The sequence below is a fragment of the Centruroides sculpturatus genome, unplaced genomic scaffold, assembly GCF_000671375.1.
Source record: "Centruroides sculpturatus isolate CEXI.00-Female unplaced genomic scaffold, Cexi_2.0 scaffold111, whole genome shotgun sequence".
Classification (NCBI taxonomy): domain Eukaryota; kingdom Metazoa; phylum Arthropoda; class Arachnida; order Scorpiones; family Buthidae; genus Centruroides; species Centruroides sculpturatus.
In genome coordinates this window covers 714,846-730,188 of record NW_019384655.1, presented here as the reverse complement: position 1 = coordinate 730,188, position 15,343 = coordinate 714,846, and the positions used below count along the sequence as shown (strand labels likewise).

The window sequence follows — 15,343 nt, the reverse complement described above, 5'->3', positions numbered from 1 at the left end:
GGTCATTCACAGTAACATATATATATATATATATATATAATTGTTTATTTAAAATAAATGTAAATTGGCATGTAGTTATTGATTCATGGTATTATTACAAAAAAGCTGATAAAGGTATTCAACATGAAATAATAAATAATACAGTATGATTAACACTTATCATTTTAAACTAAATCTATACAGAAAGCACTTAACTAATAATAATAAATTATATATGTGTATTCAATGGCAGACTGAAAGATTTTACCAGCTCTGGCAAACTGAAATAAACTGGCCCACCATAAGTATATTAATATGAGTATATAAAAATATGTAAACAGTTTTTTGGAGGAGATGGAGTTAATTTATAGCTAAGGAATTAGAGTAATAAACATATAAATATATTGATAAAACAAATATTTGAATATTTTAATAAAATATCCCATTAAATATTTTTTATCCCAGGAATATGTTTACATATTTCACATATAATATTTTCTTTTTTTAATTGTGATAATAAATTTTTTCAATTGACATAATTATTGGTGCCTTTAAATTGTCCTGAGATAACGAAGATCTCAACCTATCTTTAATAATTTTTAATTTTGGAAAGAGTTGCTCACACACTACCTGTGTGATGATAAAATTAAACTAAATTTATAAGCCATATCCAAATTGGTATATATTTTAGAATATAAATCATAATTTGACAAAACTTTAAAACAGCAACAAATGCAATTTTTGCAGTTTTATAAGTCGGATTCTCTTCTCTCATGGATTGTAGCTATTGTACCTTTCTGTTCCTTAATAGTTATTTTCAAGCTGTCCCATTTACAAATTAAATCTCTTAATTTGTCCCATAAATTAGCAGTACAGTAGAGTCTCGAAAACTCGGCCTAATGTGGACCGAAGGGTGGCCAAGTTTGTGAAAATGCCGGGTTATCAAGAATGGGGTTTAAAAAAATAACCCCAGAAAGTTCTGAGTGTTTCCTCAGAAAATACTGTACTGTACTTGTATGTATTGTTTACTTGAGAATACAACAGAGAATAAACTGCCCAAATATCCTTAAAGAAAGGAAAAGTACATCCTTTTTGAAGGCATAGAGCCTTTACTACATGAAAATGAAAATTAATGAATGCATTGTGTACAGTAATTTACCAGATAAGACAAACCTCAGAAAAATACTTTATGAGGCATAAAGCTGTCTATAATGAAAATTAATTAACTAAGGATTTTTTTGTCCTGCCAGGGTGTGGCCGAGTTATCTGGACTGCCAGGCTATCGAGTGCCGAGTTTTCGAGACTACTGTATTACAATATTGCAAAATCAGCAAACTTAAGTATCTAAACAATTTGCTGGAAAATTTTTAATTCATTTGTATGCCAAGTCTAAAACAGTTAAATTTTCAAATAATATTTCATGTCCTTCATATTTTTTTTCAATTGCAATTATGGTTGTATCATGGTGTTATTAAAAACATTTATTTTAAAACTTTCTAAACTACTTTGGTTAACATAATCCTCACAAGTTTAGTGAGGCATTCCTCTCCTCTTTCTTGTCCTTTGTTCCAGTAATTCTTCTACAACTAATTCCCAATTTTCTTCTACTAATATTTTATTTGCATTTTCAATAAAAAATGGTTGCCTTTCCTTTAATTGAATTAAAATCTCGAGATGCTTCATGATTTTTTTATATATTGGCAGCCATTTCATAAGCTGTTAAATAATTCAAATTTCTGGTCTGCAAATATTGCAATAAAAGACCAGTAAATTCAAAAATTCTTAAATATGTGCAGTTAAGTTTATTTTAAATTTCAATAAAAAGTTCTTAATGTTCAATGCATTTTGATGAATCTGCACATTAAACGATTTATTTTTGTAATTGAATGTAACACAAGTAACAAGTCAACATTTAATGCATTTTTCTTTTCATGGAAACTTCCAAATTTTTTTTTTTTTTTAACTATTTCTTTAGAAGTCTATCTCATTTCACCAATGACTTTGAAATCTTGTCCATTCAACTAATTTCTCATAACATATGATATGATAAATACACTGGTAAGATTTTTTTTTTTAAATACTGAACCAATATTAATTAAACTAAAAAGGTTTGAACAATCCAGAATGGAATTTTCTGATTCATAATGTCAAGATTTTGGCATTAATTCAAGTACATGTGTGAGCATGACACCACACCTGTACTTGATTTTTTTGTCCTTTTTCAGTCAACTATTTTGAAAAATGGCTGTAAGGCATTTGCATATTTGCTCCATCATCTGTAGAACTTCCAATACAATTCTTTACATCTAGACCAAAACTTTCCAAAAATTCAGTTATCATGTTACATATTTCTTACATAATTGAATTTTTAGTCCAATACTCCAATAGCTCTTTCATAAACATCATTACTTAAAACATATTGGACAATAACTGAACTTTTGTCATTTTGTGTAATATCAGTTGTAGTGTTAATCTGCAGTAAATGTAAAATGGCCTCTAATTCCCCTTACTATTCTGTTTCTAATTAAATTTTTAATTTCAAAAATTACGTAACTAATGGCGGTCTTTAAAAATAATGTTATAAAAAGATAGATAGGTGATCTTATAAGTATCTAATTTTTATTTTCAGCTTTGAGTGGATTTTGTCACATTTGATAAATTTATTTTAAGTACAGTACTGGATTGTATTTTTTTCTTTTTTTTTAGAAGGTTAGAACCAGCTATAAAAGGCTAAGGACTTGATAGTGGGTGAGAAAATGTATCTTTCTTTTTAGTGTAAAATGTCAGATCCTCCAATAAAAGGCTGACGCTTGATATCATTTTTAACTTTGTGAATTTTTATCTATTATTATATGTCTTTTTAATGAAGTTTTCCTTCAAGCCAATTTTACTGTTACTTCTGTGGTTGTGTTAAAGAATATAGAAAGGACTCAAAAATATTGTATATTTTTGTGAATGATCTTAACTTCAATATACTGGATTGTATTTGGAAAGTAATAAAATTATCTCTAAGAAATTTCCATTGTCTGGTTTGTTAGTTTCTGAACTCATGGTATGTTAAACAGTTTAAGTTTGGAAGTTATTTTGACACTAATGTCAATTTTTTTAATACTGTGTGGCAATACTAGTCTTCCTTTTTTGCACCTTTTCTCAGAGAACTAATATGTTATTTGTTAAACTGCACATTGATCATAAGTAACAATTAGTTTTCCACTTGTGTCTCTCTTCCAAACATCTGTAACAAGGTAATATGTGTTTTTGAACCAATGATCTCAAAAAGCCTATCATCTTTTACCAATTAACTTAACAATTAACTTAAATTTATTACTCTTTCCATAACTTTTTATTTCCTGGGCATTTTTTTGTTGCAATGTTGAATCTTTGGAAAATAATTGAAAGTCGTATGTTAAAATTAAAAAATAGATATCTCTATTTTTTAATTTTAACATATGACTTTCAATATTTTTACATGAGATTTGCTTTCTTCATGTTCTTAGACTGCCAATCCACTCTACAGTTTACCTTAGCAGTGGTGTCTCCTCGATGCAAAGTATAGAGATGATGTACAGCACCCAAGGTAGAACTGGCAGGATGAGGAAATATACAATATATGTGAAAATTATGTCCTAGTCGACAGGCAGTGAACAATAATCTTCCACTTGGATCAAATGAGAGAGCAGAAATTGGTTCATTAGCATGAGCTGGAAAATGAGCAACAATGCCTTCACCATCTGAATCTTCATCTATATTCACCTAAAATAAATTAAGTTTCTCATAATTATAATGTTTAAAAAAAATCAAATTATACAAATCTGTACTTTATCTAGACATTATTCTATACTTACCTCCTTTCGAGTTATAGATTTTATGTCTAAAATAGTTACAATTCCGGGTTGCAAATGTTCCGTGTCCTTTTGATCCTTTTTGCTGGCCGAAGGCTGACTTTTATGACCAGTCAAACTGCTCGCTACAGTCTCCCCAAAAATAGTCAGACCTTTCGTAATTGTCTGAAAAGAATTAATTATTTTAATCATCCCAACACCAGAATCTTTCTTTATGTATTAAATTAAATACCTTGGCAGCATGAAGTACTGTAGCAGCATAAGACTGTACCCCATTTCCAGCCATTCCACCACAAGTCTGATGTACAGAAATTAACTAGAAAAAATAAAAAATATTAATAAACAAACAACAATTGATGACTAAATTATTATTATTATTATTATTAACAAATTATATTAACTTTTCTATCCGCAAACGCTAGCCAAGCTGAACCTAAAGCAATTGGATTAACTTGTACTCCAGGACATGGGTAACAACCTAAAATAATGACAATCAAAATATATAAATAGAATAAAGCAATTCTATTCTGATTTTGTAAAAGTTCATTTTTACCTGCAACAGTGAACATGAATTTAAAATTTATGGCATCAAATACAGAAATCTTTTCATGGAATGTAATGACTATTACTCTAAAAACAAAAACAAAAAAATGCATGAAAAACAAAATAAAAGACCTGATAAATTTAGACTTTGTTTACAATCTTACCTTCTATTATAAAACATGTCAACAACTGGAATTTTAAATTTTAAACAATGAACAGAATCTCCTGTTCTTAAGGAGGTGAAGTTAATTGCACAAAATTGTTGTCCAGCACTAAAATAAATAAAAATTTTAAAAATTAATTTAAACAATTAATTTTCTTTAATTATCCTATACAAATTGACTAAATAACTTTATAAAATAGTAATATAACTATCAATTTTATATAAAAATAAAGAATGTAAAAAGGGTAGATTAAGTTTACTTTTCAGGAGTAGACTTGGTGACACCACAAGCTAATTGTATTTTTTATTATACTACTGTATATCATGTCTGTGATAAATAAATGTTTAAGGTGTAAAAATCTTAAACATGATAGTATAGACATTTTTATCATTAATTTATGATCTTTAGTATATACATTATATACATCTTTATTATTTGATCACTCTGTATTGATATTTTATACTGTATATATATAATTTATCAGCTTCATGCAATGTAATTTGATTTGAAAGTTTGTACATAATTATTGTATTTTGTGGCATATAAAACTTGACTTTAAAAAAAGGATAAAAAAATCTCCCTACATCTTATATGTAAAGTTGTGATCTCCCTTAGGCTAGTAAATTCCCTAAACACCTTTAGTAAGTTACAGGGTAATCTCTACCTAGTTCAGCTCTTGAATAAAAATGTTATTGTTTAATTAAACATATTATTATTTGATCAAAAACGTTAAATCACGTTAATAAAATAGAATGCATGTTAAAGGTTAGTAAAGGGTAGTTATTTTTTAGTAAGTACAGTTTGAGAAGAGTATATTATTTGTTTTGTTTTATGAATTTTAATTGTTTAAAATGTAATTAATTTAAATATTAGTTAGATAACATCTGATGATTATCAATACAGTGGGTGATCGGTTAACGAACAGTTCGGATAGTGAACAAATTGGATAATGAACACTTTCTCAAAAGATTTTTATGATTGGACAATGAACACATGTTCAGATAATGAACACTTTACTGAACAAACATAAAAAGAAGTGATGAAAAATAACGAATACTGATTGATTTTCCCTTGTCTTCAGGTAACAATTCGAAACCTTTCGGAGGGCGGGAGACGTCAACATCGATGCTCAACCTGATACCAATCAAATAGTATTCCAGCAAATTTTGAAACTCTCCCTTGTAATTTCAGCTTTTTGTTTACCTTTCTGACAAATAATTTTTTTATAGTCTTCATGAGACTGTCGGACAGGCACTTGTTAAGTTTTGCATCTGGGTTTATTTACGAAAGGTAAAAGTTTAACTGTCCCATTGGATATTCATTAACGTTTTGATACCAAATTTCAAATTTCATCTGGGCCTTGCATTTAAATAACTTTTTGTGGGCTAGTTGATTTCTGTTCTCTGAATTTTTGAAGTACTTTTCTGAACTTTTTATTTAAAAATGAAACTGATAATATGGAGCCTAAAAAGAGGAGTGTCAAGAACTGTGCTCACTGTAAAAACCAAGTAAGAGATAATAGCCAAAATAGAAAATGGGCACAAGATGTCTGATGTTGCTAGGCAGTATGTTTACAGTAGGCACAATCTTAGCTATGAAAGATATATCAAGAAGTCTCAAGCTGCTAATGGAGTAATAAAATCACATCTGAGAAATAAAGAGCATTTTAGAGCTCATAATGGAACCTGAAACTGATCTGATGACAGAAGAACTCCAAGAAACTCAGCGAGATGTGTTTTCTTTCGAAAAAGAGGAAGACGAAAGAGGACCAATGTCGACATCTGCTACTAAAGATCTTTTGAAGAAGTGGGAGGATGTCAGAACAATGATCATCCAAGTGGCATCCAAACAATCAGGTTAATGGGGTTGGGGATCTCTACAATTATAATACTATTAATTACGAAAAATCCTGAAAGAGAAAAGCAATTGACATTGGACAGATTTTTTAACCACCACAAATAGAAAAAACATGACTAATAAAAATGCAAGACTGCATATATGTGTATTTTTACTATTACATATAAATAAACATAGTAAAAAAGTATATATTTTTTATTTTTTGGAGTCTCCGGAATGAATTAATCAAATTCCCATAAAAACCTATAATAAATCGATAATCGGTTAACGAACAAAAAGTCTTAGAATGGATTATGTTTGTTAACCGATCACCCACTGTATATTGTTCATCATATGCATCTAACTCTTCAAAGTTAAGCAGTAACCTTTCTTTCAATACTTAAGCTAGGTTCACTCTATTATATGAATCATTATGAAGGAACATTAACAAAGAGAAATGCTGTTCACATTGTACTATGTGACACTGAGTTAGAATGTAATTGGTCAAAAAAAGTTTCATTTATAATTGCCAATTTTAAGGAAAAAGTTAATTGGTCAAATAATTGAAGTTCAGTAAAAATCAAGATACTTTCAACTCCTCATGAACTGGTCAAACAGTTGTCAAAAGGGCATTAATTGTCACTTCGTATGCCATGTCAACATATCTTTACATAGGTTGCTATCTGTTTATGTTATACCTTCAATAGTTATTTTATTATGAGGGATGGCATCAATACACTAAATACTTTTTTTCTACCATATTTTCACAGAATGACTGGCATGCCGATCTATCTGGAGGAAACCATGAAATCAAATATTTCTATATGGTAAAAGCTGGCATGCTGGTTTAAGTGAGGCTATACATTCCTCTCTAGAGAGTGCATTAAAAAAATGGACAAGTTTTTATTCTAAAACTGTGAAACAGTTAGCATTACATCAAAAACTACAATTATATGTTTAATTTCTTCATTTTGTCTTCTTTCTAAAGATGTAAAATATTCATGGAATTCCAAAAGTGCTTTTTTTAATGTGTATTTTATTGTTATGTAATTCAAAAACACAAAAATAAACATATTATATTTAAGAAATTTCTTTTTAAGAAATTTGCTGCAAATTATCTCCACTTGCACCAATGAACATTGGCTTTGTGTGAAATTTGAGAGAAAGGTGTTATTTTTAAAGGTTGGGGTAGATGGTCAGTGTAGCTCATACTGACTGACTGACTGACCTACTACTAGTCAATAAGTTGTTAGTTGTTTTATATTCTTGTAAATGAAAACTCTTCCTGGTTTTAAGTCAGTCAAATTATAATAATATTATTTTTTTGTACTCAGAAAAATATTTTCTTTAACGTTTAATTAACAACTAGTTTTGTTAGATCTGATTAATTTTATATTTTAGTCACAGTTTAACCAGCATGATGGTCTCCTCGTCTTTATGCGGCATGCTAGTTTTTCCGCAAAAATACAGTAAATATTCTGTGTCAAAATGGAGATGAGTCTTATATGCTGTAAAATACAACATATAAATAATTTAGTTAAAATTTCAATTGACACAATTTTTCCTGAAATATCCATAAATCAATTAATTAAAATTCACCTAAAGAAAGCACTAATTATAAAATTTTTAGTAAAGTAAAAGATGGAATTTGATTTTCTAATTATCAGAATATGTATGCATTTCAGACATTGCTGATCAAATAAATATTAATTTTATTATTACAATTTTATGCTAAATATAATGGATACAATTTAATTTTATAGTATTGAAGCCATATTGAAGCCAAACCTCTTAATTCATTTATAAAATAAAGAAAAAAGCTTAAAAACTAGAAGTTCATCTGAAGATGGTAGAAAAAATCTCTGAAAACATTTGTGATAAAAACAAATAGACTTTCTCTCTCTCTCACTCTCAATAGTTTTCAAAGGATAGTTTTTGGTAATACTAATACAAAATTAAAACAAATCCATCAAATGCAGTTACTTTCCTTATAAAATCAAAGTTCATACAGTGAATGTTTTTGTTTTAAAAATAATGAATGTTAGGGATAATTTTGCCACTAATCAATAATATTTTAAATTTGGCAAGAAGTTTCTCAGATTGTTTTGCCAAGGGCAATTATATATTTAAGAACTTTGCACTCTAGTATCTAACTTTCTGGCACTCTTATTTTGCTTTAGACCCAATTTGGCAACAAAATAATATCTCACAGTTAACACTCTATGTCAGGGATGGCAAACCTTTTTGAGCCCACATGCCATATAGTAAACATACTTAGCTTTAAAGCATGCCAAAGTTTTAGACTTTCAATAATGATATTTAAAGAAATTAAACAAATATTAGAATAAATGTAAAGAAGCTGATTGAAAAAAAGAAGATCAGATGATAAACCAAAAGGATGATGGAAAAACATAGGTGATAAATCAAAATAGTATGATACATTACATACCAGATGATTTCTCCTTACATGCCACTTTGGGCATGCATGCCATAGGTTTGCCACCCCTGCCTTATGTTCAACATCACTTGTTGTCCATTGTGATTGTAAATTGCACTGTAATTATCAGATTTTAATATAAATTTACATAATTTAGTTTTTAACATTCATTTTGCATGTAAAAGTAACATATTTATATTTTCAGTACAGTGATAATCTGACAATGAATTAGCAGATGTTGATTCTACATTATACTGTGAGTCACACTACAGGAATTCCCTTACATTTGTTTTTCCCATCTCAATAATTTTTTTAACATTTTTATTTTTTAAACAGAAATCACTATTACAGCAAATCCTCAATTATCATCATCAATAAGTTCTCAAAAACTGTGACATTAAGCAAAATGATGTATAATAAAACTAATTTTACCAAAGGCTACTTGATGTATAATAAAACTAATTTTACCAAAGGCTAATTGATATAAACAATATATAATTCAATTAATATTATTCTAATTGGATCATGTATGTAACCTTCAGTATTTATTTTCCACACACAGAATCAATTTTACTATTTATAAAGAAAATTCAATACAGTAATATCTCAACTTACGCTACCCCAACTTACACGAATCCGGAGTTACGCGATTTTCAAATCTCGTCGATTCGTCTTTTGTTTGAGCGCCACACAGCTCTCGATTTCTCACTCCCCCCACACTATTGTTCAGCTTACATGTTCAGATGTGTCAAGCGGAATCGACGCATAGCTACAATTTATTTTGTGTTATTTATTTCTGTGTTTGTTATATCTACGGAGACTTGAGAGACTCTATGTGGTGAATTCTTGTAACCGTGAACAAATCAAAAGACGAGATAAGATTAACGGGAACATTTATTAGCTTACATACATCCGACTTGGAGTTTACACAAATTGAGAAATTATACCCCGACTTATGCGAATTCAACTTACGCGGTTATCGCTTGGTCCCACCTATCGCTTAAGTTCGGGGTATTACTGTAATAATAATTGTAAATGCTTACAAATGTATCTGTATATTTCCTCAATGATCTTATAATGAAACAACATTAAATGAAATGACATTAGGTGCCATATTCTCTCTACTGAGTGCTTTGTTTCTAATGTCATTGAAATTTCTTAAAAATATTTCAGGTGTAACCAGTTTACAGGCAAGCCCTGTAATACAATTCTTTGTAAAAATTAAATCAGTTCATCAGCAATTTATGCAAGAAACAGTTGCACATAGTACAAATCACTTTATTAATTTGGATAGAATTTTCTTGTCCAAATTTGCCAAAAGGCTAAAAATCCTATGCTTCCAGGTTTACCCTAAAGATGGATAAGATAAAAAAACAAATTACTTCCTGTACATAATTCAGTGCTCTCACTGTAATTCAAATCTTAAAAAGTAGGAAAAGCAGAACTTTCTGGAAAAAAAATAAGAATAAGTAAGACAAATTTTAAAATAGCCAAAATCATCACTTAAAGGAGGATGTTCAATAAAATATCACAACAAAATCAGTCTGTAGTATATTTATTTTATAAAATATCTACTCATTAACAAAGAAAGGAAAGATAGAGTTAACTTAGTATATACAGTAGAACTCTGATTATCCAAGTCCTAATTAATCACAGTTCTGCATTATTCAAGGAACACCTGTAAGTGAATGCACTACTTTTCTTATAATTCATAAAAGGTTTGTTGCAAATGCACCAAGTGGGTAAATACTGTAGTTGTTTTAACCACAACTGTGCCAAAGAAGTGGGGCTGATGCCAAGGTGACTTTGGAATATTGCAGGAAAAGGAGGAACCACTATAAAACAAAAACTCAAAAACTTTTTAAAGAAAGTTTAAAACAATAACATTTATTACAAAATAATTTTTACTGTTACCTTTTATTATTTAACTTCCTTGTGAGAGAGACCATTCATATTAAATGGAACTATAATAGCACACATATTTATTCTTAAAACTATTGTATATATTAGCTGTATATGCATAAATGAGACAAAAAATATTATTCTTATATATTGATTAAATTATTATAATATGAAAAAAAAGCTTAAAAGTGATACATATAAATGTTTTATATTTAGCCTAAATTTAATTGTTTTTACAGATATTTGGGACTACTAAAAATGGATGTACAGTACAATCAGGGTAAACATTAAACCAAAAAACATTGAAATAGGATTTCACTATATATTAAAATGACAATAGTAAACTAAGCAAATTTTCTGCTTTTATTAAAACTAAACATTTATAAAAATCAAAGTACAGTAGAACCTCGAAAACTCGGCCTAATGTGGACCGAAGGATGGCCGAGTTTGTGAAAATGCCGAGTTATCGGGAATGGGGTTAAAAAAATAAGTATGAGTGTTTCCTCAGAAAATACTATACTGTACTTGTACGTATTGTTTACTTGAGAATATAACAGAGAATAAACTGCCCAAATACCCTTAAACAAAAGAAAAGTACGTCCTTTATGAAGGCATACAGCCTTTACTACATGAAAATGAAAATTAATGAATACACTGTGTACAGTAATTTACCTGATAAGACAGACCTCAGAAAAATACTTTATGAGAGCTTTTATACTTTTATAAAGCTGTCTATAATGAAAATTAATTAACTAAGGATTTTTTTTGCCCTGCCAGGGTGTGGCCGAGTTATCCGGAGTGCCGGGTTATCGAGAGCCGAGTTTTCGAGGTTCTACTGTACTTTAATGAAAATAAAACAGGAAAATTTTCTGAATATATTAGTCCAGATTTAAAATTGCCAATTACAATAAACGAGCAATTATTTATTGTGATATCATCACAATGTTAGGCTGCAATTTTTAATCTCATTTTAATTTATTTAATTTAAAATATATGCTCTCCACTTCAAATTAGTAGTGTCTTGTCCCTTTTCATCATACTTTCCTGCTAGCAATAGAGTTGTGCCAATCATCTATCTAATGCATTCCAGGGGTAAATTTTTAATTGAAATAACATGGCTTCCAGTACAAACCAGAAGTTTGTATATAGTTAATTGAGGCCTCTTGTCCCTAAGCTTTCCACATCTAGTCTTGACTTTCATCTATCTAACTTTGTTCTCAAGATTAAGAAAGGACAGACAAACAGATGGACAACAGTGGAAATTTATAAGTCTATAATTTTTTAAAATTGCAGCCCAATATCAGTAAACATTCTCCTAATTTAAAAAAATATACTCTCTTAAGTTAGAAATACACTAGATCAGGGGTCGGCAACCTGCAGCTCGTGAGCCACATGCGGCTCTTTGGATGTGAAGCTGCGGCTCTTTAGTTCCATACGCAAATATTATTTATTTTATCAAAAAAAAAAAAAAAAATTTAAAAATCATTCTGAATTGATTAACGAGGATTTGGCACCGATTCTATCTCTCAGCCACTTGTACTCGCTTTTCACCACACCCCTCCCCCGTGACACGCGTCGTCACTGTCGTCAGTCCGTCGGAAGCTCTCGAATGACGCCGTCGTCGGATGTTTCTATTATCTAATTTGTTGTGAAAAACACTACTTATATATGAATAAATAGATATTTTTTCTTATGAATAAATAGATTAGTTTTTTTATCAAAAAACTTTATTTATGTGAGTACTATTTATTGTTGGCAAGAAAAAATTTTGTGGCTCTTTAAAAACTTTGAAATTTTGTAAATTGTAATTTTGGCTCTTCCGACTCAAAAGGTTGCCGACCCCTGCACTGGATGTTTTAGTTTCATCTCCTATCAACTCCATAATAGATTTAACATGTTCAAGCACTAATAAGTTAAAGAGTTGACTTATTAGCTCCTTAACTTAGTGACTCGACTTTAACTAGACATTTATGCTCAGAAACATTTATAGCATATAAACACATTTCAGTCACCTTTCTCTTTCCTTTTCCTGAACAATGATACATTACATGACCAAACAAAATAAATGATGCCATTTAGAAATGTCTTCTTTTCCACCATATTATTTGAATATGATATTACTGGTAATGTTTTGATGACATTCACAAACTCTGACTTGTATTGCACACAGAAACAGAGAAGTTGGGCAGTTTTGAACTTCTTTGAGTTGTAAATAATTTGCTTTTTCTGTCATAAAGTGCATTTTGCTGCTCAGAAAACAATTAGCGTGCCCCTACTTTTACTATTCACAGAACAGGAATAATTAAGAAGAAAAAAAATGATTTTAGCTTATTAGATTGACAAAATAATATTTTAAAATATTTATATCAAACTTATTAACATTTTAAATAAATCAAGGTAATTCAAAGAATCATTTCAAATAACAAATACAATAATGTGTTTTAAAGAATTGGATCTTACTCTATGACTATGTATAATGTTACCTTCATCCACAATTATTAATGCACTTTGAAAATGCTTACTGTTTCATTTCAATGATTGCTTGTTCTTTTGAACATTAACTTTTGTAGGAATATAAAATAAATAAATTGTGCATTATTTACATTCCATTAACAATTTTGACATATGAATGTTCAACTATTACTTTTAACTCTAACTTTGTTGGTTAACAACTTTACCATTTACAATTATTGAGAGCCACATTACAAAATATTGTATTTCAATTACTGACTGAACAAGAAAAATGCTATAATTTCAATCCTCATATATAATAAAAATTAAACAGATATCCTATAATTTTATAATAGGCAAAATAAATTTGGGAGGCTGCCAAATTATTGTTTTTTAATTCATAAATATGCACTATCTAATCAATTGGCAAATAAGATAAAACTATCAAAAAAGATAAGATTTTCTAACAAGATATATTTTTTCAAATTTTCAACAAAGTATACTAGTTTTACTATTATTAAAACATCTGTTTTAATCAAACGACACAAGAAAAATTATATAACATAATATTTTTCATAACATATAATTTATATAACATACAATTATATAAAATAAAATTCTACTGTAATTATTATTGATAAATTTTGAATTTATCTGTCTGTAAAGTATTTTTATCAAGTTTAACATTACCTTGTTCCATCACACATGGCTATAAGAGGATATTTGGAAGCCAGTACATCTTGTCTGTTAACTAAAATCAAACATATTAAAATTTTTGGCAACATAATTACAAAAATAAATATTAAAAAGCACATATTATACATTCTGTAGTCAAATCATCTTAACTTCTATATATTGTAAAATATATTTGTGAATTTTTCTCTGTTATCTATAAAGATTTATACATTTAAAATGTATTCAATTTAAAATATTTATAGTATTTAAACAATTTTTAATTTTATCATTTACATTAATAAAAAATAAAAATAATATATACTCAATATTACTATGTGATATTAAGGTTTTGATTTTAGATAAATAAATAATATACAGTACTGCCTGTTGATGTTACATAAAAAGACAGTGCTGTATGTTATTTATTTTAATAATGTTTGCTGTGTATGATTATTTAAATTTTATGGTTTTGATTTAATTTGAACTACAGAGAGAATAAAATTCTGGTCTCCAGCAGTAGCCTACAAGAAGTTTGAGATGTTACTTCATCAGTATGGAATTATTTTGTCATGTATGTGAGAACTTTTTATAGTTTATTAAGTTTACTAGTTATCTTTAGTCTAAATTATGTAATGTCAGTAAAATTAGCCAAATTCTAGTTCAAAACTTAATTTGATTATTCATTTGATTATTACTATAACTTTGGTTTAGTTTTCTATATAATTCTTCTTATATTATTACAAATATAAACATCCATAAACCTAATTCTTAGATTAATGCCAAACAATTGCCAAATTACACCAGACTGTATCAATGCTACTAATTAATAATTACATGACAAGTAATTTGGCCTACAGGTGGGAGGTAGGCACCATCTCTTGATAAATTTAATTATTATAATTAAATTAATATTTTAATAATTAATTTAGAAAGTTCTAGAAGAAAAGAATCAGCTTGAAGCAGGACTCAAACCAGCAACTCCCACTTGGCGTGTGTATGCATGGTCAGTTATTCTACTCAAACCTCTGTCTGATCTTGCTTCCAGAACTATTAATTTAGACATAACCATATTTGTTACTCATGGTACCAACTGGGGATGACTATAGAGCCCATGGCCAATAATTCTCAGGCTAAATTGCTTGACATTTAATTAGTAATTAATAACATTAATATAATCCAAATAATCCAATGTAATCTGGCAATCATTTAGCATTAATCTAAGAATCAATTTCATGGATGTTTATATTTGTGTGTGTATATCTACTAGGCACTCGGTAAAGTAAAAATAAGATCTTTGTTGGAACAACAGCAACGTTTCTGTACACTTAAATTAACATAATGTTCTTTATTTAATTTTTGATATCTAAAGAATCAAGTTAATACAATCAAACAATCGACAAATTAGTTGATAGAATCAATCATCAACCAATTAAAAAACATACAAAAAATCAAACAGTTTAAAATATTAATACAATTAGGGAAATTATTATATAGATAACCACCTATGGAATTTC

The 15,343-nt window shown here is 28.6% G+C and overlaps 1 protein-coding gene across 1 annotated transcript in view; it reads right to left on the bottom strand.

Annotated features, from left to right (window-relative positions):
- LOC111626434 (breast carcinoma-amplified sequence 3 homolog) overlaps nucleotides 1-15,343 on the bottom strand; it is a 101,619-nt gene that overhangs the window by 30,751 nt on the left and 55,525 nt on the right. The window contains exons 6-12 of the mRNA XM_023369803.1: nucleotides 13,845-13,905; nucleotides 4,529-4,636; nucleotides 4,375-4,451; nucleotides 4,223-4,299; nucleotides 4,054-4,137; nucleotides 3,825-3,986; nucleotides 3,502-3,732 (exon numbers count right to left, since the gene is read on the bottom strand). Coding sequence (XP_023225571.1) covers nucleotides 3,502-3,732; nucleotides 3,825-3,986; nucleotides 4,054-4,137; nucleotides 4,223-4,299; nucleotides 4,375-4,451; nucleotides 4,529-4,636; nucleotides 13,845-13,905 — 800 coding nt within the window. The remainder of the gene's footprint in view (nucleotides 1-3,501; nucleotides 3,733-3,824; nucleotides 3,987-4,053; nucleotides 4,138-4,222; nucleotides 4,300-4,374; nucleotides 4,452-4,528; nucleotides 4,637-13,844; nucleotides 13,906-15,343) is intronic.